Source organism: Monodelphis domestica, chromosome 1 (genome assembly GCF_027887165.1).
Source record: "Monodelphis domestica isolate mMonDom1 chromosome 1, mMonDom1.pri, whole genome shotgun sequence".
In the NCBI taxonomy this organism is placed as follows: domain Eukaryota; kingdom Metazoa; phylum Chordata; class Mammalia; order Didelphimorphia; family Didelphidae; genus Monodelphis; species Monodelphis domestica.
The window spans coordinates 463,165,788-463,189,344 of NC_077227.1; the positions used below are offsets into that span (position 1 = coordinate 463,165,788).

Consider the following 23,557-nt stretch of genomic DNA (forward strand, 5'->3'; position numbering starts at 1 on the left):
GGTATGTCTCTATAAGGCAAAGGATTCTATAAAGATGCGTAATTAATATCTTGGGGGCAGCTGGGTGGCTCAGTGGATTGAGAGCCAGGCTTTGAGACAGAAAGGACCCAGGTTGAAATCTAGCCTGATACTTTTTAACTGTGTGACTCTGGGCAAGTCACTTAACTCCCATTAATTAGCGCTTTACCACTCTTCTGCCTTGGAACCAATACTTGGTATTGATTCTAAGACAGAAGGTAAGGTTCTTTTTTTAATTATAATATCTCAATAAGAATCGCAATCACTTTCAGTTATCAGACAAATGTTCAGGATTTTTCCCTCTATTCTAACCAGTAGTTTATGTTAATGCATGTTAATAACATTAACAAATGTTAAATGATTTGTGCAAGGGCAAGGCCTATTTAGAGGACCTATTTTGCTCTGAAGAAATGTATTCACAAACTAGAAAATCAAATTTTATTAAAAAAAAACATTATTTGTATTTATAAATAAAAACACTAACCTCAGTATCTTTATTAGATGCACATAAATTTTCAAAGGGTTTGGTCAGGAATGGGGGGAGGGTATATTTAATCCCTTCTTGATCATAAAAGCCAACTGGTCATAGTAGAGATGATTAAAAATATGGCAGAACTCGGCCACCACATATAAATATGGAAAGCAGACATAAATAGGACAGTTGCTCTTCCTTTGGAACAAGGCCATCATACGAAGTAAAACTAGGATGGTATGAATTTAACATGTGATTTGTCCTTCCTTTTCCTAAGTCATACACTGGAAACACATTCAGAATACCACTTTACTTTTCATTTTAAGAACAATCTTGTTTTTTACAAACTCATCATTTCAGCTCTTATGTAAGTTTTGCCCATTAACAATTATTTTAGTACCACCACACTGAATTTATCTTCCTTGAAAGGACATTTTAAGGCTTTTTATGACATACATACAATGCATAGCCTCAAAAAGTTCATCTTCTCAAAGATTTTTTTCTTTTCTTTAAAATCTTTCAGCTCCTGTAGGCAGGACTGACAAGACAGCTTCAAATATCCTCTTCTGATAGTCTGTTTTCTCCATATTCCTGCCCTGGGCTACACTGATACAAACCTAGGGAATGCTTTCCAGATCACTGATGTTTATGTTTCTCTACTAAAGACATGATCACTTATTTTCAAGATTTTTGTAAACTCTCAAAATTTAGTGTCTTAAAGATACTTTCTCATGATGTTAAAAACTATTCTGAGTCAGCTCACCACATCTTAGATAAAACTTAGTCTTTTCTTGAAACAGAAACTTGTAATTAAAATGTGATTTAAAAAAATCATAGGCACTATTACAAATGTGTTAGGTAATGGGTAACTTCTTTCATTGGTGCTTTTCCCATGGAAGTTAGGGAGGCAGATCCAGGCTTTTGAAAAGGTTCGATGGCTACTGTAGATTCCTCTGAATAAAAAAATGCAAGGAGAAATTCCTTTTTTTTTTTTTTATAAAAGACTAAAAATTCATTTTCCTCATCTAGGAAAAAGAATTTTGAGAAAAAAAAAAGGCCGAAGTGTTTCCATCTTGAGTACTTTCTATTTCAACGCAAATAAATGCATCCTGAAATATTTAGTCGTCTTCATCATAGTAATAATCCAATTTAGTGTATACAGTTTTGCAGCCTTTATCAGAGAAAACTCTCTCCTCTTTCGGGAAGAATGTCATTTCCTCTGCCACTCTATTTACAATATCCTCATCAACTTCATAGCCACGAGATTTCATTTCAACTTTGATGCACATTTTTAGGTGTTTGTATTCCAGTGGAAGAAATGGAACAAAATAATCAATTAGGTTTCGGTCAATTAGGCTGCTGTGCCAGAAGCCACCTGGAAAGAAGAAAAAAGAATGTCAGTTCTGCTGAAAAGTCAGCAATGATTCAGGGGAGAGAGCACTGGATTTGCTGTCAGGACTGGGGTGAGGACCTGGATACAAATTCTGACTCCTCACATAATATAGACCTGGGTGACCTTGGGCAAATCATTTAAATAAATGAGAAAGCTAGGCCTGTTTCCTCATCTGTAAAATAAAGAGGTTGAATTAGATGACCATAAAGTTGTTTCTGCATCTAGATCCTTTGAAGTCAGGGATAGATAGTCACTAATCCTCTTTGGCCCATCACTTGGCCTATAACTCAAAGATATGAAAGAAAGAGAAAAAGGACTCATAAGAAGATCTTGTTGCAGTCTTTTTTTTTGGGGGGTGGGGATGAAACTGAAAGAGTGCCCATCAATTAGGGAATGATGAGAAATTGTGGTATATGAATATAATGCAAAATACTACTGTGCCATAAGAAAGTGGATGGGTTTTATAGAAACCTGGCAAGTTTTATACAAACTGATGCTAAGTGAATTGAGTGGGCCAGGGAAATAATCTATACCATAACTATAGTACTTAAAGACAAACAACTTTAAAAGACTTAAGAAAGGGACATCTAGGTGGCTCAGTGGGTAGAGCACCAGTCCTGGAGTCAGGAGGTCCTGGGTTCAATTCTGACCTCAGACTTCCAGGCAAGGCACTTAATCTCCATTGCCTAGGCCAGGGGTCCCCAAACTGCAGCCCCCTGAGGCCATGTATCCAGCCCCCACCCCACTTCCGGAAGGGGCACCTCTTTCATTGGTGGTCAGTGAGAGGAGCACTGTATGTGGTGGCACCACAAACTGTATAGTACTACTTCCGGCAACATAATCCTTTGAGTGGGCCTTAGAACAAGGCACTAAGCAAAGGATTATGTGGCTGCACAATGGAAGACATCAGCATGGTGAGCAGAGATCTGGGGGAGGGGATTCCACACAGTGTATACTGCTGCCCAGTTAGGGTTAGGTTTTTATAGTCCGGCCCTCCAAGGGTCTGAGGGACAGTGAACTGGCCCCCGGTGTAAAAAGTTTGAGGACCTGGCCTAGGCCTTGCCACTCTTCAATCTTATAAGTGATATTTTGATGGAAGCTAAGGGTTTAAAAGAAATGGGGAAAAAAAGAATATGAAAATAGTTCTAGATTTTTTATTTTATTTATTTTATTTATTTTTTACAGCTTATGTTTTAGACTATATTTTCTAAATGTAAATAAAAGATTTAAAGCAAGAAAATAGAAAAACTACAAAAATTTCCATATGCACAATGTATAGAATATTTCAGACATGGAGGCAAGGAGGACTGGAGATAACCCAGTCCCCTCCTCACTCCATATATAAAACATGGGAGTTATAGATGGACACACACACACAGTGCCACTTACTATTTTTGTTATTGAAGACCGACACAGATAAGGCTTGTTCCACATCTCTAAGCTTGATTTCTTCCCTCTGCTTTCCACTTCTCCAGAAATCTAAAGCTACATCTGTTATTCTTTCTGCTCCTGCATTGCTGTGAAATGCATCAAACAGAAAGACTTGCTTTAGTTGCTTTTAAAACACCAAATAATTCTTCATTCCTTTCCAAGACCCATCTTACCTGAGAAAGATGAAGATGGCTTTCTGATAGGAGATCCCATCTACCAAGTCATAGTAGTCTAGGAACGGCTTGATAGCATCTATAAGCCCTGCATGCATTTTATCCATTTCATCAAATATGAAGATGGATCTTGCACAGGCACTCACATTCCCCCGAATCCACTGCTGTAACTGGTCCTGGATTACAACAAACCACAAATACCCAGAAGAGACTTCATTCAGTAGAAACAACATATCCAAATGGTACCCTGGAAGCAGCTACAATATCTTAGGAATCTTTCTTTTAATGACATCGTTTCAGCCATGACAATAGTAGTTGTGTTTTTTTTTTTTGGTCTTTCATCATCACTAGTGAATAAGGAAAAAACTTAGCCTTTACATTCTAATGAGGAAGATATGGGTTAATGATATATGGTATGTTAATCTCCTATTGATTATCTGGAAGGAAATCATTTTAGGTTCTAATTCAATACTACTGAATACATAAGAAAATAAAACATGCTTAAGAATAGTCAAATGAACTAAAAACAGCAGGAAAGGCTTCTATTGCTTATGACCTCAGAACATTAATACTAGTACAGCTACACCAATAAATGAAATAATGAAGTCAATTTTGAGTATTTTCCCATTCTCAAAGAAAGAGAAATAATTTTTATTTCCATTTCCTTTCATTTCCCTTTCAAAATACTTTTGCTAAGGTAGAGTGAAATTTAACAGATAGATTACAGAAATGGTATGAAATGAAGGAGGACTGACCTGGCAGAAAAGATGAGTTCTAGTCTACTAACTAGAACATCTTAAATCATTTTCCCCTGTAGGTCTTGATTTCCTCATATGAAAAATAAGTGACTTCTCTCCCAGATAATGCTTAAGGTTCCTTCCAGTATCACATTCTATTCCTCACCTGAACCTCAAGCTTACCAATCAACATGATGGAAATTTCTTCAGGAAGAATTACAAAGTTATAACAATTTAACTACTCCAGGGCATCCAACACACCTACCTCCAAAATGCTACAACCTTTAGAAATGTGCAAAGAACAATATAAAACTGACATCTAGAAAGAAATCCTCAGAGTTCATTTATTTTAGCATATTACCTCATAAACTTCACAGCCACCCACACAAAAACATCAAGGAAAGCCCAACCCCTGTGCTGTCAGGAAGAATTCTAAATTATCTCCTTGCCTTATATTGGGTGATGTTTGAAGCATGTGGGAAGTGCAGCGTGGCCACAAATAGGTGTACATAATCACTGTTCAGTCCACCCTCATAAATATGCTCGGCTATGATTTTGCTGACAAAATTTTTGCCGGTGCCAGTCCATCCATGCAGAGAAAGGGTAAGAGGTTTTTTGGGCTTTGGGTTACTTATGAACCCGGACACAGCATTTAAAATCACTTTCTTTGCAAGGTGCTGTCCAAAGAGCTTGTTGTCAAGGTCCTTCTGCAATGCTGAGGAAAAAATATAAATTGTTATATGCAAGGAACCAATGGGTTTGCAGACTAGATAAAATACACTAAGCTAAGGGTTGGTGAGGATCTTCTGGGATGCTAACTGACTACAAGTGGCAGGTGACAGAAATGAGCTGACTGTCAGCTCCAAAGAAATATTGTCAAGAACTCTTCCCCCAAGTCCCTCACTATTTCTTCCCTGTTGCAAACTTCCTGGACTCCATCTATGCCAAGGTCACATCATCTTCTAGATTTTTAAAACAGGAACAAAACCTGTCATCAGTCTGGTAGACAGGACGCTGCCTCTTCAATGTCTACATCATATTTGAAGATTAAGGGCCCAAATCTAACCCTACTTTATTATCTCTCTGTTCAGGATGGAAGGAAAATGGGGCCCTGGTGTAGATTTAACCACCACCTATATAAGTGAGGGAGGCAAGACTTCCTCTTTTAATATCTCTTCAATTAATTTACTCTTCAGCAAATACTCTATTTTCTCTTGCAAAGGAGACTGAAGCAGGATCTACTCTTCCTCCAAACACAGGTCCTCTCCCCCCCACCCCCCAATATTTTGTTGGAGGCAGTAAACCATCCCTTACTTCTACTGCCAACCTACTCCCACTAGATCTCTGTTCTTATGCAAGGAGGCTCTCTCACTCTTTCCAACTCACAAAATGTCCTCCCCCTTGGCCTTACCAGGTACAACCACTCCCCATGCCCTCCCCACCCAATCTCCAAGTTTTACTTCTCTGTGATATCTGTCCTTCAATTCCTAGGTATTGAGGAAGTATAATACAATGCAAAGGAGTCAGAAATCTTGGGTTTTAATTCTAACTTTGCTTCTTTAATAATAGCTCAAATTTCCAGATTACAAAGTGACTTGCTGACAATGCTATGAAATAAGATGGGGCAGAGGTTTTCCTTCTGGTACAGACCTGTTTACTTCATCTGCATGAGGGAACTTTTGGTGTGGAAACTCCCTTCGTTGATACAGGTAGGCAACTCTCTGGTTATCTATAGGCATAGGATTTTCTGGGGCACTAAGTTAATTAACTTGTCCAGAGTCAAATAGGATTGAAACTAATTCTTTCTGATTCCCAGATTAGTTTTCTATCACCTATACCATTTTTGTCTTTCCAAGGGGTGATTTCTGAATTTCCCATTCTGCCCTAGTGAAGAAGCATTGCCAGGTCTTGGGCCAACTTAGTTATGGTAGGTTGCCACCAATCAGGAACATGATGGCCCATGGTCTGCCAAACTGGACAAGTCAGGCTTTTTCCTCTTTCAAACTAGGCTAATGTTACTCCTTACTAAACCTAACCCAGTAACTCCCTCATCTGCCCTTCCACTTCTTCCTTTGGCAACTATAATCAAATCAATACTACTTTTTTTGTGTGTCTAGAAAGGACTTGCCAAGCAAGCAATTATGTATTAAATATTGTGTCAGGCCCTATAAGTGGGCATACAAATACAAAGAATAAAACAATGCCCTCTCACAAGGAGTTGATATTTTAACTGGGGAGATAAAAAAGTCATTTAAGTATATACAGAATAACTATGAAGAGAATAAATACAAAGTAGTTAAATAACAATAGTCTGAGAGGGAGGGCACTAGAATTTGAGGGGATCAGGAAAAGCTTCACTAGGAAGCAAGTGATTAAATTGCCTCTAAACCCCTTTTGAGACAAATGAGTTCTAGGCATGGAAAGCAAAAGTCCTTTCACCTTCCTAAACTCTTCCCTGGCCACCACTCTTTGGAGGGCAGGGACCATCTCAATTTTATGTTTTTGAATCGCTAGGCTTTGCATGGTGTCTGTTTCTTTCTAAAACTAGGTAGCTTCATGGAGAGAGTTCAGGACTTGGAGTCAGGAAGCAATGAGTTGGAATTCTGCCTCAGATACTTAAAAGCTGTGGGTAAGTCCTTCAGTTTCTTTATTTGTAAAATGGAGACAATAGCACCTACTTTCCAGGGTTGGTTGTAAAGATCAAATAAGGTAATATATGCAAAGCACTTAAATGAAATAGCATACTTTTAAAGTGCTAGGTAAATGCTAGCTATTATTATTATAACTCATCCATCCATCCATCCATTCACTCATTAATTCATTAGTTATAGTCAGAATTCTAACCCAAGTCTCTTGACTATCCAAATCCAGAGTTCTTGCTTTTTTTTTATTTTTCTTACCTTCTGTCATAGAATCCAAACTAAAGTATTGATTCCAAGGTAGAAGAGTGGTAATGGGAAGGCAATGAGATTTAAGTGACTTGCCCTGAGTCACAAAGCTAGGAAGCCTCTAAGGCTACATTTGAACCCAGAACTTCCCATCTCCAGTCTCTATCCACTGAACCACCTAGCTGCCCGCGAGTTCATTCTAGTATAACACAATGCCTTTCCTACCATTTGTGTAGACAAGTTATTCATACTCTCTGGACCTGGGTTTCCCGGTTCTGCCAAAGGAGTTGAACTAAATGATCGTCAAAGTCCCTTCCAGCCTACGGTGCTCTCTAAGGGGTCCTTTCCCCACTTCCTCCCTACCTCAGAGACCGGGAGGGGGTAGAGGTAGGGGTGTGTGGAGTCTCTCGCTAAGAGAATCCATCCCCGGTAGCTTCCTGACCGCCCTACCTACATCCCATTATACCACAGGCCTCCGGCCTCCAGGGAGCACTAAAGGTTTTGGAGCCGCGCATTTGGTCTCCATCGCCCCACTGCACAGACGAAGAAACTGAGACTAAAGAGCGGCAAGGCGACAAGTCCACCAGAGGCAGGCTTCTGCGCCCCTACAACTGCTACCTCCCACTCCTTTTGAACGTCCCCTACCCCAACCCCACATCAGGGCGCGCTGTCCGGGAAAGCCCTACCCTCCCGGCTGAGGCTCCGCTTCTGGCCGCAGCACTCAGTGAAGAAACAGTAGAGGCGAGGGTAGGAGATGTAGCCGGTGAGCACGCCAGCCAAGGCCAGCCCCAGGCTGATGGGCTCCACCGTTTGCACCAGGGGTGGCGCCAGCAGCAGCAGGCCGAGGGCGGCCCGGACCAGCTTCATGCCCGGACCCGCAATGAGCCCAGACGAACCGAGCCCGCCTTTCAGGCCAGGGCCTCAGCCGGTGCCGATGACAGGCCACCGCTTCCGGCTCCGCCCCGCCTCTACCGCCCGCTGCCATCTTTGTGAGGGGAGAAGCACTTCCGGCGCTTTCTCGAAACACTGGCAGCAAAGCCGCTGCCCGCCATCTTGGAGTCGGGCAACCTCCTCACTTCCTCCCTCCTTCCCCCACTGTCCCATGTAGTTCTCAAACTTTTGGGGCTCAGGACCCTTTTACATTCTAAAAATTGAGGACCTCAAAGAATTTATTATATGTATTATATCTATTGCTATAGGTGCGACAGTGAATAAAACTGCTAGGCCTGGAGTCAGGAAGACCCAAGTTCAAATTTTACTAACTGGATAAGCTTGTGCTAGACTTTTAACCTTAGTTTCAATTTTAAAATAATAGCACTTATTTCCCAAAGTTGTGAGGATCAAATGAGATGACATTTGCAAAGTACTTAGCACAGTGTCTGGCATTATGTGTTTAATAAAGTTTATTCTCTTCCTCTTAGAAATTAAAACATAAAATTTTAAAATATTCATTTATTAATTCATTTAAAAACAACCGAATTACAAGTTACCATGAATGGGTTTTATGAAAAATAACTATTTCCCAAAACAGAAAATTTGTTGAGATGACACTGTTTTACATACTTTTTCAAATCTCTTCAAATTCTAGCTCAATAGGACTGGATTTTCATTATCTGCTTTTGCAGTTTATTGTGATATATTGGTTGTTGAAGTATAGGAAGAAAATATGCTTCACACAGATTCGTAGTTGGAAAAGGAAAGAGAATTTTAATACATAACATCTTAGTATTACTAGGAAAATAGTTTTGATCTCAGGGACCCCTTGAAATGGACTCAGAGCTCCCCAAGAATCTAATCTGCCTTCCCAGGGCATCTTGAGATGTCAAGGTTCCTCAGAACAACCTGAGACCATCTAGTCCATTCTTCCCATTTCATACATGAGTCAACTGAGGCCCAGGGAGAGTAAGTGACTTGCCTAAGGTCACAGAGGGAATAAAAGATGATTTGTTGTTGTGTTCATAAAAATCCCGTGTGTGCCCATTACTATCTCTGGAGCTTTTCAAGGCAGCTGTGGCTATAAGCTATAAATTACAGACTCCCTTAAGTTTTCTAAAAAGCCAAGAAAAGGGTTTCTCAAAATCTTCCTATAGAAGACAATGGACTGTCTTGACTTTTCTTCTAGGCTTATATCTACAACGGAAAGGGATATTTTCTCATGATATTAGATTCTATGTTCACTAGGCTCATTCCTCTTAGTGTTACGTCAAACATTAAAATGGCACACTGAGTATGGATAGAATAACCATTCTCCCACTACCAAATGTCTCGTCCAGCTGTATCTCCTTTGAATTTATCAGGAGCCCTGTTAGTATGAAAAACAAGGGGATGAGCCTTAACATCCAAGGTGGCCACCTACTTCTCAATGCTTTACAAATGTGTGGTTTTTTTTCCCCCTTCCTGGCACCATTATGACCAACTAATACAAATTTAAATTAAATTTAGGGGTTTTCCTTGACAGCTTTGGTGATGGTTCTTCCAGAAGCATCTGTCTTTCCTTTCCTCACCATACATAGCCTTAACTTCTACAGGATTATTTTCCCTTTTATAAAATGAGGGAGTTCCCTAACAGTTCTATGATTAAAATACTAGAGGCAGACTAGAAGTGTTTCTGTTGCTTGCCCTTGACTATAATCTGCCCCAACTTCCTGCCTTGTTGCCAGAAGGTACTTCTCCCTAATGAGGCAATAAAAGGACCTCTGTTCATCTTTTAAATTCTTTCTCCAAAAATTACTAGCCATTTGGCAAATCATAAGATTCTAAAATTCTAAATCTAAACCTAAAAATCTTAAGAAAATTAAAAAAAAATCCAAAAACCTGAACTGAGTTTAACTACATTAAAAAAAAACAAAAACAAAAAAAACCTTACTTTCCATCTTGTACTCAATACTGTTTACTGGTTCCAAGGCAGAAGAGTGGTAAGGGCTAGGCAATGGGGGTCAAGTGACTTGCCCAGGGTCACACAGCTAGGAAGTGTCTGAGGAAGGGACTTCAATTCTATTTTATAGCTGAGGAAGTTGTGATTGTGACCATGGTGGTGGTCTGGCAGTTCGACCTACAGACAGGCAGGTCCTCTAGCTGAACTCAATTCAATAAGCATTTAATGCCTACACTGTGCTAGGTTAAGTGTCAGGGAAACAAAGATAAAAAGGAAAGTCTCTGCAATATATTGAGGAGAAATCACATGTACACAGATAAGTATATACAAAATATGAGGGGGTGTCAGATCTGTAATTTCATTGGTATACAGAACTTGGCCTACCTGTCCATGAGTCAGCAGTCAATAAAGATTTATTAAGCATCTACCCATTGCCAGGTACTGTGCTAAGTGCTGGGGATTAAAAAAGGCAAAAGTCTCACTTTGCACTCAAGAAACTTGTGGTCTAAACAACTATGTACAAACAAGTCACGTACAAGATTATTGTAAATAATCAATATAGGGTAGGCACTAGAACCGAGGGACTGGAGAAGGCGGAGCTTGAAGCTGGAAGGGAATGAGGGAGGCAGCTGGAAAAAATGCCCAGCCAGGAATGTCTCATTTAAGGAAGAGGAATCTGATACCCCTGGACAGTCCGTGGGGGCCCTACAGGGCCATGTCATAAGTCTGCCACTTAGGAATGAAATAGCTGGCTTATGAATGCCAGGCTCGGGCTCACACATACAAAAACAGACAACTATTATCTTCAAAGAGTTTAGTTTCTAAAAATAGTTTTCTTTCTCTCTTGTTCTCACATCACCTCTATTCCCTCATGTTCTCCTTTTTTGCCTCTCAGAGAACCTTCTCTTATCACTGTAACAGGAGACTATCCAATGAGGGCTTTGTCTCCCTGAGGTCTGGCGAGTGCCGGCTCTGGCTGAGGAGGGACGGCTCTACTTCTCAGCATACCCCTCTGCTTTACCCTTCAGTGGGGTGGCTGGCTGTGGAGCCACTGCATTGTGGCCTGACTTTCCTGGGCAAGAGCAAAGTGGACAGCTGCTTAGTGTTCAGGTGGAAGAGGGTCCAGGGCCCAGGCCACTGATCTGCTCCCATGTGTGGCTGTGGACACGTGGCATCTTTTTCTTTTTGGGGGTCTTTGAGTGCCCTTTCCCACCCTTAGATGTGGATCCGATATGGACCAGGCTGCCCTCGTGCTCTTTGAGATCAGAGGGGCCCCCAGAGGCCCGAGATCTGAAGTCCATACCAGAGTTTCATCCCTAGCATGGCTGAGGAGCGACCTGCTTGACCCAGGCTCCTGCGGGGAGACACATCCAGGATGGAGGCCACACTGCTAAGCAGAGGTGCTGAGGCAGAGCAGCTTTCAGCCAGAACCCTCTCTCCTTGGGGACTGAGGTGGCAGGAGGCATGTGTTTGTATTTCTGACCAATGTATCCTCTCAGCAAATATCCTTTTGTAAAAACTAATGGAAGTTAACTGGCTAAATGATCCTGAGGTGCCCATCACTGGGGCAATAAATGATACAGGGGAGAGAACTAGAGAACATGTTGGAATGAGGGGATTGAGCCAATAATATTAAAATTAGTCCCAATTCCTGGGTGGGTATCCCCAAGAACCCCAAGAGGGAGAAGGAGCCCACCTTCTGGGTGGGCTGCCTCCCTTGGAAGAGTGGGAGTTAAAACGAGGATACTGAGTATATAAGAACTATATAATAGTGAAGGGAGGTGTGGAGGAAGAGTTCAGCAAAAACAAGCAACATGGTGAAAATATCTGAAATAAAAAAAAGGAAATCTCTGCCACCTATACAGGTTCCACACCTACAGTCCTCCACATCTTTAAAGGCGGTCCTTTCTTCTATCTCTTCCTTGGGTTCAAGGTTGGTCACCATAACTTCACAGCATCCAGTTTCCATTGTTCTTTCCATTGACATTGTTCAAGTTATTATGTATATTGTTTTCTTGGTTCTGTTAACATTAGTTTACATCAGTTTGTGTCTTTCATGCCATCACCCCTGCATCTCTAACCCTAACCCACCACCTCCTTTTCCATTTTATCTTCTGGAAACTCCAATCAAATCAGCACTGCTATTGCTTCTAGAAAGGGCATATTATATTAACTAATTGTTGTGTCCCTCACCAACCTTGAGGACTTCCCAGATCAAAACAAGCTTCCTAAGCCACCACGCCTCTAAGTGCATTATTTCTCCTTTAGAATGTCAGCTTCAAATCAAACTGCTTACCTTCTCAAGGAAGGAAGATAATTTGGTTCATATGATTTTGGGAAACGTATACTAAAATTGTAATTATATGTAATTGGGGGAATTTTTTTTAAAGAATGTTAGCTCCCTGAGGCAGGGGTTGCTTTTTTGTATGTGTGTATATATATATATATATATGTGCTGCTTTTTTTGTATTTACATTTCCCATACTTGTAAATGCTTTATAAAGTGATTTTTTAAAAATTCATTTATTCAACCTTGGACTGGAGAACAGTTCATCACTGTGACCACACTTCAAGCCATTACAACATAACGGATTCTGTCAGAGCCCTCAAAAACCTAGGGTTCCCTCCATGACACAGCAAAGCATCAGAAGAGGCCTTAGTGGAAGTCAGGTCTTAAGGCATTATCAGATCATGGATTTCCCAATTCCATGCCCGAGCTAATTCCATACCTACAGCCATACAATGTTCTCTCTGATGACAAAGGCTTGATTGTAGAAGTTCACAGTCAATAAAGGAAGGTGACTAGATTTGTACCAAGAAGACCTGGAGTTCAAATTCTAGCACTGCCACTTATTACCTGTGACCTAGGGTGAATCATTTAACCTTTTTGAACCTCAGTTTCCTCATCTGTAAAATGAGAGAGAGATTAGGTAATCTCTAAGATTCCTTCAAGCTCCAAATCGACGGTCCTAGAATTACTAATACAGCTCACAAATCTCCGGCCCTTTATAACAAAAAGAGCACTTTCTTCATGAGCCTCTGAGGTAGGTAGTGTTAAGTATTATTAGCTTAATGAATGAATGAAAAGCATTCATCAGATGCTTACTATGTGTTAATCTCAAAAGGCAAGGCTAATAACCCCTCACATCTGTAGAGGACTCAATATTCATTCTCCTAATTGACAGGCCTCCAAATATCACATTTTGTATCTGACTTTCCCTAAACCAAAGTTTTTGGCCTATAACACGATCTTCTAGGGGTGTTTCAGTTTTCTATGATCAATGCCAACTCCTTCCTGAATGAAGCCTAGTTTGAGAGAAGCCTCAAGGAAACTCAGCTCTCCAAGTGACAATATTTTTAATGGGAAATAATTTTGTGAAATGTGTTGAACAAAGCCTTATAAAATAGGGTTTTTAAATGCCTTTTAAGATGGACATTTCAGTCACTCAGGTTTACCCTGGGGCCAGAGAATATGGAACCTCAGCAACTTAGGCACCTGAAAAACCAGCCACCAGCAGATCTGGCAGAAAGTAAATATCACCCAAAGAGAGATGAAGTGTCTGATTTAACTTTGCTGTAAAAAGTTACAATTTTTTAAAATGAAAATAAATTGTATGGAAAAACCAATTAGGGAAAGTCAGAAACACCACTATTAGCTTCTTAGTCCTCTCTTTCTCTGCTGTCTTTTTTTTTTTAAACAAGCACTATAGAGTACTCACTGGATCTTCATGACAACCTTTCGAGGTAAGTAATGTAGTTATTAATGGCCCCATTTTATGGATGAGGAAGGAAATAGATGGCTAAAGGGAAAGGATTTGCTCAAGGTCACACAACAAGTAGCAAACCTTAGTCTTCTGAATGATACTTAAAACAAAACAAAACAACAACAACAAAATAAACCCTTACCTTCTGCCTTAGAATCAATACTAAGTTATCAGTTCCAAGGCAGAAGAACAGTAAGGGCTAGACAACTGAGGTGAAATGACCTGCCCAGGTAGGAAGTATCTAAAATCAGATTTAAACCTAAGGACTCCAGTCTCCAGGCCCAGTTCTCTATCCATTGCCTCCTTTAGTATCAATTCTAAGACAGAAAAAAGAGTGGCAAGGGCTAGGCGATTGGGAATAAGTGACTTGCCCAAGGTCACACAAACTAAGAAGGGTCTGAGGCCAGATTTGAACCCAGCTCCTCCTGACTCCAGACCTAGATCTCTATCTACTGTACTAGAGAGCTACCCTGAATGATACTTCTTTAACAAGACTTCCTAAATGAGCTGTGGAATAATTTCTGGATATAACAAAATAGTTTAAAGAATAAGATCACAAAATTCTCACAATCTACTTTACACTATGCAAATAGCAAGAGAAAGCCAACTTATTTACAAATGAGATTTGGAAATAATAACAAGAATACTCTTTGACAAAAAGGGGAAACTGTACAGCTTAATGAAGATATTGATCCACTGCTTAAGAAAATCTGGTAAATAACATGCAAGATTGTTACAGTCTATTCTCATATGATCACATTTATAAACAGCTATATCTATTTGCAAAAAAGAAAAAAACACAAATAGGTTGTGCGACAAGTGCACAGCCTACAGAAATCTAAAAGAAACAAACTTTTCTTTCTGTGATATTTACATTTTGTCCTTGACAAAAAAATAAAATCTCAGCAAAAAAGCTTTCCCCACCTTCTCCCACTGAACTGATATTAATAGCGTCTATTCATTTTCTTAAACTTCTCATAATGATAATCATCAGTTGCCTTTTCATTGGGGGGGCGCTTGCGATTTGGAGGAGACCCTTAAAGAAAAAAAGAAAAAAAGTCAGCATAGTTTAAAACTGGACATCTTAGGCAACAAACAACAGCAATAAAGGGAAGCTACCAGGTGTGTAGAGGGAGTTTTATCCCCTCCCCTTCCTGGACTGCCCACCTGGTTCATCCCTTTTTTTGCAAGCCAGTGCTCATGAATGTAAATAAAAGGGTGTGGGTAGACCCCACCTGACTGTACTTCCCAGAACTCAGTGGGAGAGGCAGACAGAATCCTGCAGGATGAGCGACTCATGGTCAGACTTAAGAGTAGGAAAGACTTTAAATCTATGCTTATCTGCTTTCTCTATTTCAAATGATTATTAATAAACTTTATGGAAAACAAGAACTTGGAGATATTAATTTTAATCTAACAGAGAATAGACTCCTTTGGGGACCTATAATTTTACTGATGGTCAAGTTAAGTCACATCCCTTACATTAAGGACTAGAGAGGAGAAACATAGGAGACAAGAAATTCATCTTCCTGCAGCCAATCTGATCATAAGTTTCTTAGAACTCAGCCAAGTAGGCCCATAGGCAAAAGACTCAGTTCATCCCAAAGCTTGGTAGGAACTGCCCAAGCAAGTACTACATTGGCTTCGCCAATAGGAACTTGAGAGCCAACCCCATCCCCAGACAGATGTCAAGTATTTTATTGGGAGTCCAGGACAGAGAAATATCGATGGATTAAATAATTCTCCTGGGGCCAAAAACATGAGGAGCCAAGATGTTAATAAGTCTATGACATTCCTATTTAGGATTAAAGGAAATTAAATCAAATAAAATTACAGCTGATACTGCTGGGTTTTGGGAAGGTAGAAGGCCAGGGGCAGAGTCCCTGAGCACCCTCCTCTGGGGGAGCATGTTTAAGAGCAGCCTTACATTTTTATATAATGCACAGTGACCCAAGCATAGATCCACAGATCTGTTGGGTATTCAGGAGGAATATGTGAAATTTAAAAGGGTTATGGCAGAACCAGCCTTGGATAAAACACCAAGAACACTTTTTTTTTTAAAAATCCGTTGCCAGTAAATGCCCTTTTCTTTTCTTTTTTGTCCTTTGCATTTGCCAAGGACTCTCTCAACCACCCAATGCCAAGGATGCCCAAAATACAAATGCTCTTACTTTCTGGTTCTGGCTTCTCAGTATCTCCAACCCTGAGGGGTCGAGTTTTTGGTTCCTCCTTGTGCCTCCGAACTGGAGCGTTGAGCTCTTCATGATAAACTAAGAGAGAATAATTTGACAACAAAGTCAACAAACACTGAGAAGCATCTACTGTTTGTGGAAGGAAGCTAAGTTTTTTCCTGTCTACTATTGTGGAAGAGAAATAACAGAAAAGACTCAAAGGAAGGGAAGAGGGAAGAGAGTTGAGGAGGTCCCTGAGATATACTCACATCGGTTGTGCTGGACATAGTTCACAGCCATGTTGGTTGGAACAAAAGAGGTTTCGCTGTCTTTCTTTTTGTTCTGTTGCTCGGCCAGTAGGCGTGCTTTAGCATCCTCTGTTGAAATTATATTTTTTATTTTTGCACTGTGGGGAAGAGGAAAACCACTTATCCTTAAAACATGGAGAATTCAAAGGCAAGCAACTTCTAAGATTGCCATCCCATCTCCCCCCCCCCCCCCCCCCCCCCCACCAAGTACACAGTGAGAGACAGAAGAAAGAAGCTGGTGAGAGAAGAGTTGAGTACTTTACTGGCGCTGAGATCTTGGCCAACTCCACATGCAAAGGAAATCTTAAAGGGGAATTACACACATATAGTTCATTTCTGATTATTATATTTGTTTGCATTATTTTTCCCCTTTTTAAAAATTTGCCAGGGGCAGCTGGGTGGCTCAGTGGATTGAGAACCAGGCCTAGAGACAGGAGGTCCTGGGTGCCAATCTGGCCTCAGACACTTCCCAGTTGTGTGACCCTGGGCAAGTCACTTGACCCCCACTGCCTAGCCCTTACCACTCTTCTGCCTTGGAGCCAATACACAGTATTGACTCCAAGACGGAAGGTAAGGGTTTAAAAAAAAAATTGCCACTTCTCTCCTCTGAATCCCCCAAGGCCCTAAGAGATTCAGTAATTTGCTCAGAGCAGAACAGCTAGTATGGACCAGGGGAAGGACTACTTCAAAGCCAGCTCTCTATCCACTTTACCACACTACTTTTCACAGTAGGGAAAGATGGGGAGAAAGAAAGTAACTAAGCAGATTGGGTTAAGAGCATTGGGTATTTTTCTGAAAATGTTGACCAGCTCCCCAAACCACTATCTTTTCCAGATATTGGTCCAGAGTCTTTGTCAGCCCCCGATGGCTATTCTTGCTATCCTAGAAGAAGCATGGGCTAAACCTGAGACATGAAGTTCACTTTTGATTTTTGCCTTAGTGCAAAAAAGTTTAGCAACATTGCCCTTCAGTTCTACCTCATGTAAACTAGTCAATCAGATCACACAGGGTATAGAATGTTAGCCTTGGAGTCAAGAAGACCTGAATTCAAATCCCACCTCAGATACTTATTAGCTGTGTGATATTAGGCAAGTCATTTAATCTCTGTCTACTAAAGTTCCCTCATCTGTAAAATGAGAAAAAAAAATAGCACCTACTTTCTAAGGCTATTGTAAGGATAAAATGAAATAATATTTGTAAAGCACTTTACAAACCTTAAAGCGCTATCTATGCTGGCTATCATGTTTATTATTTCTATTTGTGAACTGAATGAAGTAAGAAGATGAAACATACTCAATGCCCAAATCCACCTCAGGGATGCCACTCAGCATCTGGTTGGACAGCATCTCTTCTGTTTTCTTAGCTGAGGAGACTCGGATGTTCTCAGGGAGCTCGTAGAGACAGTCTTCAGCATTCTTCAACTTCACCTTCTGCTCCTCATTTTCCACAATTCCTTTCCTCTTCTTTAGCTCAGTCTCAATGTACTTCATCCTAGAATATACCAAGGGAGAGTAAGTGGCACATAAGCCCTGTTCTGCTCTGAGCCACTGCCCTTTGGCTAGTCCAGAGGAGAGAAATGTATTGAGGGGACCACTGGGAACAAGAAGATAGGTTTCAAGGAACGGAAGGGTAGTAGATGGAAAGGAAAATAATTTTGAAGCCTTCTTTAATCTCCAAAAATTTTCCTTGGTTCAGTTGAGAAACAGGATTTAGAATCAACAATGAAAGTGCTATCTGTTCACACCCTAGAAAATAAAACCACTCACATGTCTGCATCTTCATCCCTTCGATTGGTTTCTGCTGAAAATGATGTTCCTAAATTGAGGTCCTCCTCTTCATTAATCCTAAATGAAGACAGGTACAGTATTTTAAACGTTGCCTTGGGGAAAAAAAAATCTGCTAAATCCATTAAAAAAAAGCCCTTAAAGAATATTTTGTGAGTTATTCTTTCATAGCTGCTATTTCCCCCAAGCTCTCCAAGGATGCAAGTGAGTCTTCCCAGGATTATGGGTAATCAAAATTGAGTGTATTCACAGGGAGAGAAAAGTTCACAATAGTTTCTAAAAATGCTTTCCACCAACCTGTCTTTATTTCTTTCCTTAAGTTTCTTCATGTCCACCATCCCACCAGCCTTGATCTTAAAGGGATCATCCTGTCAAATAAAAATGATGATGATGATGAAAAAGCAAATATGGTTTATATGCTCTGTGAAGAGCAAGGATCATGTCTTATTCATGTTTTTATTACTCACAGTTCAATTACCAAAGTTATTGAGCACTTCCCATGTGCAAGGAACAGTATTAGGAGCTAGACCCTAGCACTCAGAAGTCAGAATAGATTAGGTATCAGTAAAAATTGGTTAATATAGGATAAATAGTCTTTCAGGACGTCAACAAACTTAAGTTCTGCTCTTCATACAACTAGACTTTACAGAGCTATAAATGTCTATAAAACTTACCACTAGAGTTGTCTCTTCCTGTACTTTCTCCCCAACCAGGAGGGCTACAGCACTGAGGGAAAAAATGGTGGGTACACAACTCAAGAGACAGGAAAATATAAAGCAGTCAGTTCAGAAATTCATTACCCAAGTTGAAAAGAAAAACCCATGTGAATAATGGGGGTCAAAAAGGCATGTTAGGAAAGATCACATTAAAAAATCTCCAACTAGAATAAAACTGATACTAAACTCTCAACTATACAAGTGTTTTCTTAGGTCTTTGAGCTAGAACAGAATTTAGTGGTAACCTAGTCCAAAACTCCATTCCCCATCCCAGTCCCCGTCTCCGCCCCCCAGATCACAAAGTTAAGAAGAGTCAGCATTTGAAGCCAGGTCTTGGGATTGCAAATCCAGTCCTCTCTGCACGGCTTCCATTTTCCATGATCTTTCCAAATATTGTGGCTCAGGACTTTTGCCTGTTCCCAAAGATATGACTGTTCTAAGCATGGTGGCTTGAATTCAAAGACAACTAATCTTCTTACTATTGCTTACTTCTCTGAAGAGCATCTACTCTAAAAGTCATTTTTGTCATGTCATTTTCAATCCTAAAGTCATTCTCCTTGGCAGAGAAAAGAGAAACACAATAAGCACTAAACCATTTTTTAGTACTCTATCTACATTCTGAATTGTTGACAAGCATCTAGAGAAAACCAGAAGGAATGCCCTTCCATACAGTATGGCAAGGAAGGAGGTCTATTTCAAGTAGTTCTGCATTTGTTACAGCATTATATAAGGAATATAACCTTTCCAAGACATACTTCTGGTTGACTGAGGTCCCCAATCTAAGGTGGCTACTTACCTCACCCCATTAGGACGTCTTCTCAAACTCTGAACTTCTTTGGTTTCTTCCAGTTTCAACCTGAATATAGTACAAAGAATTGACTGTCAGTTCAAATATCAAAGCAAAATGGGGTTAGTTATTGAGAGTTGTTCACTGGCTCTGAGACTGTCCCCAAAGGGACCTGTATTCCCAACCAGTGACAGGTTAAGGAATTTGATCAATTTCCTTACCTTCTGGGAGACAATAGGCCCCCAAGTGTAGCAGTTTTTGACCTCTCACTGTGTATTCTTAGAGGATTAGGGGAAACTTTAAAATGCAGATCAAGAGTTAATCTTTTTCAAATTGACAGTTTAGGCTTCAGTACCTCTAGAGCCTATCACCTTTCATTCTCCTCATTCCACTCTTCCTGCATGAAATATTATACTGTTTTGTTCAGAAGAAAGAGTTTTGTAAAGAGTTGTAAAGTTCTGTACATCATTTAGTATGTGGTAGGGCATAACATACATACTATATATATATATATATATATATATGTGTGTGTGTGTGTGTGTGTCTCTGTGTGTAAGAATAAAAATAATCTTCCTCTACTGCCTATCTCAGAGAGTATGTATGTGAGAAATAAATGAGATGATTTCTATACAGTACTCTGGACATTTTAAGGTGCTACATGAATGTTAGATATGATAATACACCCTCAAAAGAATGGTTATACTATTTAACGAATTGTTTTCATAGGAAGAGAACACACATAATATATTTTGAGAATAAACTATTCTTTCTTTTTTTATAGTATTTTATTTGATCATTTCCATGCATTTTTCATTAAAGACAAAGATCATTTTCTTTTCCTCCCTCTCACCCCCCGTGGCCAACGTAAACTATTCTTTCAATAGATAGGGGGAACTAAGTAGCCCATTCAATGTCAAGCTTGGAGTCAGAAGGACCTGGGTTCAAAACACCTCAGATACTTCCTAGCTGTGTGGCCCTTAAGTAAATTTTACTTAGACTCGGTTTCCTCATCTGGAAAATAAGCTGGAGAAGCCAGAAAGGTTTAAAAGAGAGAGAGAGAGAAAGTTTCAGGACAGTTTATAAGCGCTAGGCACTGTGCCAACGAGTGGGGAATACAAAGAAAAGTGAGACCAGTCTCTGTCCTCAAAGAGCTCCTGTCCTAAGGCGGACAGTTGGTAAATTGGTGTCTCCGACACTGACGCCAGGTGAAAGTCCCAGAGCCTCAGACGGAAAGCACGGGGACAGGGGGAATGGGGGTGAGAAGGGTCTCCAGCAGCTCCCGCATCCCCTACTGGGCGTTCGCCGTCAGGGGGTGATTGAGACAAATACACCCACGAGGCGGCCCGAGATCACTGCGCAGGATCAGGGTTAAGTTCAAAGTCGGCTGACCCCACCGCCAAGAGGTGGCCTGCTCCGACACAAGGCGCCCTCGTCGAGCCCCCGGCTCAGCCGTAGCAAAGGTTTTACATTTGGCCCGGGCTTCTCCGCACGATAAAAAAGCGTTTACTGGATCAGAAAATGGGAAACCATTCCAGTGTCCTTGCCAAGGAGACCCCATACACCGCTCTGGACCGCAGGGTCACCAAGAGTCCGACACAACTGAGCGACAGAACGACCACAACAACCTCCGTACGGCTGGCCCCCATCTCGCAGTCCACTCACCGGACCTCCTCGCTGTCCTGCTCATCGGACTCCGACTCCGAGTCGTCGCGCCGCTTGCGGAAAGTCTTACCCGCCCGCATGGTCTCCAGTGCCTAGGATTCCCCTAGGGTGGCCGCGGGGTGGCCCCGACGCTACTTCCCAGCCCCAGCCCCAGTCTCAGTCCCGGTCCTGGCCCAGCACAGTTACTCAAGGTTGGTTCCGGCGCAGACGAATGTGGTCAGAGTTGCGTGCAAAAACAGCAAGCCCGCCCCCGACTCCCACGGCCGCCACAAAGCGCTCTCCATTGGGCTGCGCACTTCGGAGCCCGCCCAGCCCAGCATACTCCTCCCCTGCCTGCGCTGCGGCTGTAGCCACCGCCGCCCGGGCCGCGGGGGATGGGGAGGGAGCAGCCGCGCGAGTGGCAACTCGGGAGCCCAGCCCGCCCAGGTGAGTGTGGGCGCGCGGGGCTCCAGCCGTTATCCTTCCTGAGCCTTAGGGGCGGGGCGGGGCGGGTGGAGAGGAAGACTGCGATCTTCTACCAGGGACTGCAAAGAGGGGGCTCCCTCCTCTTTAGCTTCCTTCTCCTCTCTCCTTTCATCACTTTCTCCTCCTATCATTCCCCTCCCCTCCCTTTTCATCTCTTTCCCTTCCGCTCTCCTCCCCTTTCATTCTCCTCCCCTTCCCTCCTTTTTCATTTCCCTCCCTTCCACTCCCGTACTCCTGCATTCTTTTCCTCTCCCTTTTCTTCCCCCTCCCTTCCCTTTTCATTTCCCTCGCCTCATTTCCCTTTTCTTCCTACCTTCCCTTTAACTCTTCTCTTCTTACCCCCTCCTCTGCTTCCATCCCCTTTCACTACCTTATCTTTACTTTTCACCCCCTCTCCTTTCATTTCCCCTTCTCCTGCCCTCTTTAATTCTAATTTTACCCCCCCCCCCTCCATATTTCTAACATTTTCCTTTCTTCCCCTCTTTCCTTCTCCCCTCCCTCGAACCTCTGTCCCTTTTCACTGACCTCCTTTCTTCCTTCTCTCATTACCCTCCCCTCCCATCCAAAAGTGTGAGCTGTGGTCAGTTATTCCAATGTTCCAAATGCGCATCCTCCCCACAACTGGGCAGATTTTAGAAAATAAAAAATCCCAGAGATCTCCTTACTGCTCAGAACTAGGCATCTCTAATTTTTATCATTGTCTCTAGTACATTTCAGTAGTTTTGACTCTGGAGAGTTGACTTAAAAAAAAAAAGAATGAGCTATTTTAAAATAATTTAAGTTTTGGGGGACATTTTCTCAACATTCCAGTCCTGAGATGAAATTTTTAAAGGAAAAAAATTCCTCTCCTGTTATTATTTTAAACCTAACAAGTAGCATCAGACTCTAGACCTCTGTTATCCATAGCCAATCAGAATATTTTTATTTAATTTTTATATTTTTAGTTAATTTTAGTACTGTACAGTAACCTAGTGACCACTAAATTCTAGAGGCAGAAGATTCTGTTCTTGGCTTTAATCTTTACTTGCAAGTGACCTTGCTAAGTCTTTTAATCATTCTATAACTTGCTTTCCTTATGGGCAAATGAAAGAGAAGTAAATTTCCTCTTATACGAGTTCGTCTTTTAAAAAGTGGGTTTCCAGAATACTAAAGCTTTATTTTGGCACATAGTAATTGTTTTTTTAAACCAGAGAGCAGGTAATTTCTTCTGGTAGTTCATTCTCCCAATAACAAGTTGTCCCAGTTTTAATTGAGTCACAAAGTCTTTCCCATTACCCTTCCTAGTTATCCTTTTTAGTTTATAAATGTATGCACCAGTACTAATGCGTATTTGTCAGATCTCATACCTTGACTGCCAATATGAACTGTGCCTGGAAAATGGGGTGGGTTTTTTTTTCCCCTTTGGAAAAGGTAAAACTTGATCTCTCCTGGGCTACACAGCATATTAGTCAGCCTTCAAAGTAGATGATACCAGGTAGGCCCACTTACAATTCTTTAAATACAACTACCTGAATAGTAGATATCAAGGACAGGATATCTTGTCCAAAGACCATTGTTTTGGTTTTTGCTTAGCCAAATACCCACAAAGGTTCTGAACTCTGACTCTCGCTATGATTGATTAGGCCCATCTGTGGAAGAATTGGGTAGATAACCTAACTCATAAACTGGTACTATAGACGGAATGAAATATTGGCATCTTTGGTGTAGTAGAATGAGCACTGGACTTGAAATCAGAAGAGTTGAGTTTGAATCTGGCTTCATTACTTTCTGCCATTAGAGAACTCACTCAAACCAGGTGCCTCTATTTCCTCATCTGTAAAATGGTGCTGATATCTGCATTATCTGCTTCACAAGCTTGTCATGGGAATTGAATGAAATAATGGATATAGGCTAGAAAGCATTTTATAAATCAT

The 23,557-nt window shown here is 41.2% G+C and overlaps 3 protein-coding genes across 6 annotated transcripts in view; 1 reads left to right on the forward strand and 2 right to left on the reverse strand.

Moving 5' to 3' along the window:
- Window positions 1-442: 442 nt before the first annotated feature.
- TOR1A (torsin family 1 member A) lies at window positions 443-8,084 on the reverse strand. Its single transcript, XM_001369265.5, has 5 exons — window positions 7,799-8,084; window positions 4,674-4,939; window positions 3,488-3,663; window positions 3,273-3,400; window positions 443-1,865 (listed from the first exon to the last, which is right to left on the reverse strand). The coding sequence occupies exons 1-5, from the start codon at window positions 7,977-7,979 to the stop codon at window positions 1,609-1,611; spliced, it is 1,008 nt and encodes a 335-aa protein (XP_001369302.1). The 5' UTR covers window positions 7,980-8,084; the 3' UTR covers window positions 443-1,608.
- Window positions 8,085-8,549: 465 nt separating this feature from the next.
- C1H9orf78 (chromosome 1 C9orf78 homolog) lies at window positions 8,550-21,487 on the reverse strand. Of its 2 annotated transcripts, XM_056812536.1 has the most exons (10): window positions 21,180-21,487; window positions 19,527-19,586; window positions 18,689-18,740; window positions 18,312-18,382; window positions 17,997-18,074; window positions 17,524-17,721; window positions 16,192-16,328; window positions 15,923-16,021; window positions 14,676-14,787; window positions 8,550-12,894 (listed from the first exon to the last, which is right to left on the reverse strand). In XM_056812536.1, exons 1-9 carry the CDS (start codon window positions 21,257-21,259, stop codon window positions 14,696-14,698), a joined length of 867 nt encoding a protein of 288 aa, XP_056668514.1. In that variant the 5' UTR covers window positions 21,260-21,487; the 3' UTR covers window positions 8,550-12,894; window positions 14,676-14,695. The 2 variants fall into 2 exon arrangements, with proteins under 2 accessions (XP_056668514.1, XP_056668513.1); XM_056812535.1 differs by lacking the exon at window positions 8,550-12,894 and having other exon boundaries at window positions 13,328-14,787.
- USP20 (ubiquitin specific peptidase 20) overlaps window positions 21,471-23,557 on the forward strand; it is a 48,173-nt gene continuing 46,086 nt past the window's right edge. For 2 of the 3 annotated variants that reach the window (XM_007475140.3, XM_056812533.1), the window contains exon 1: window positions 21,497-21,605. The gene's annotated coding sequence lies outside the window, so the exon portion shown is untranslated. Of the gene's footprint in view, window positions 21,606-23,557 lie in introns of all 3 variants that reach the window. The other variant, XM_007475138.3, reaches the window with a different exon arrangement.

Bases quoted from the DNA above. Each gene is read 5' to 3' on its own strand.
- TOR1A (XM_001369265.5), bottom strand. From the start codon at position 7,979: ATGAAGCTGGTCCGGGCCGCCCTCGGCCTGCTGCTGCTGGCGCCACCC. The intron at 3,401-3,487 runs GTAAGATGGGTC...TGCATTTCACAG, and splicing joins GCCATCTTCATCTTTCTCAG to CAATGCAGGAGCAGAAAGAA. The intron at 1,866-3,272 runs GTAAGTGGCACT...TCTTCTTTCCAG, and splicing joins GGTCTTCAATAACAAAAATA to GTGGCTTCTGGCACAGCAGC.
- C1H9orf78 (XM_056812536.1), bottom strand. From the start codon at position 21,259: ATGCGGGCGGGTAAGACTTTCCGCAAGCGGCGCGACGACTCGGAGTCG. The intron at 16,329-17,523 runs GTATGTTTCATC...TCTTCCCCACAG, and splicing joins GAGGTGGATTTGGGCATTGA to TGCAAAAATAAAAAATATAA. The intron at 16,022-16,191 runs GTGAGTATATCT...ATTCTCTCTTAG, and splicing joins CTATGTCCAGCACAACCGAT to TTTATCATGAAGAGCTCAAC.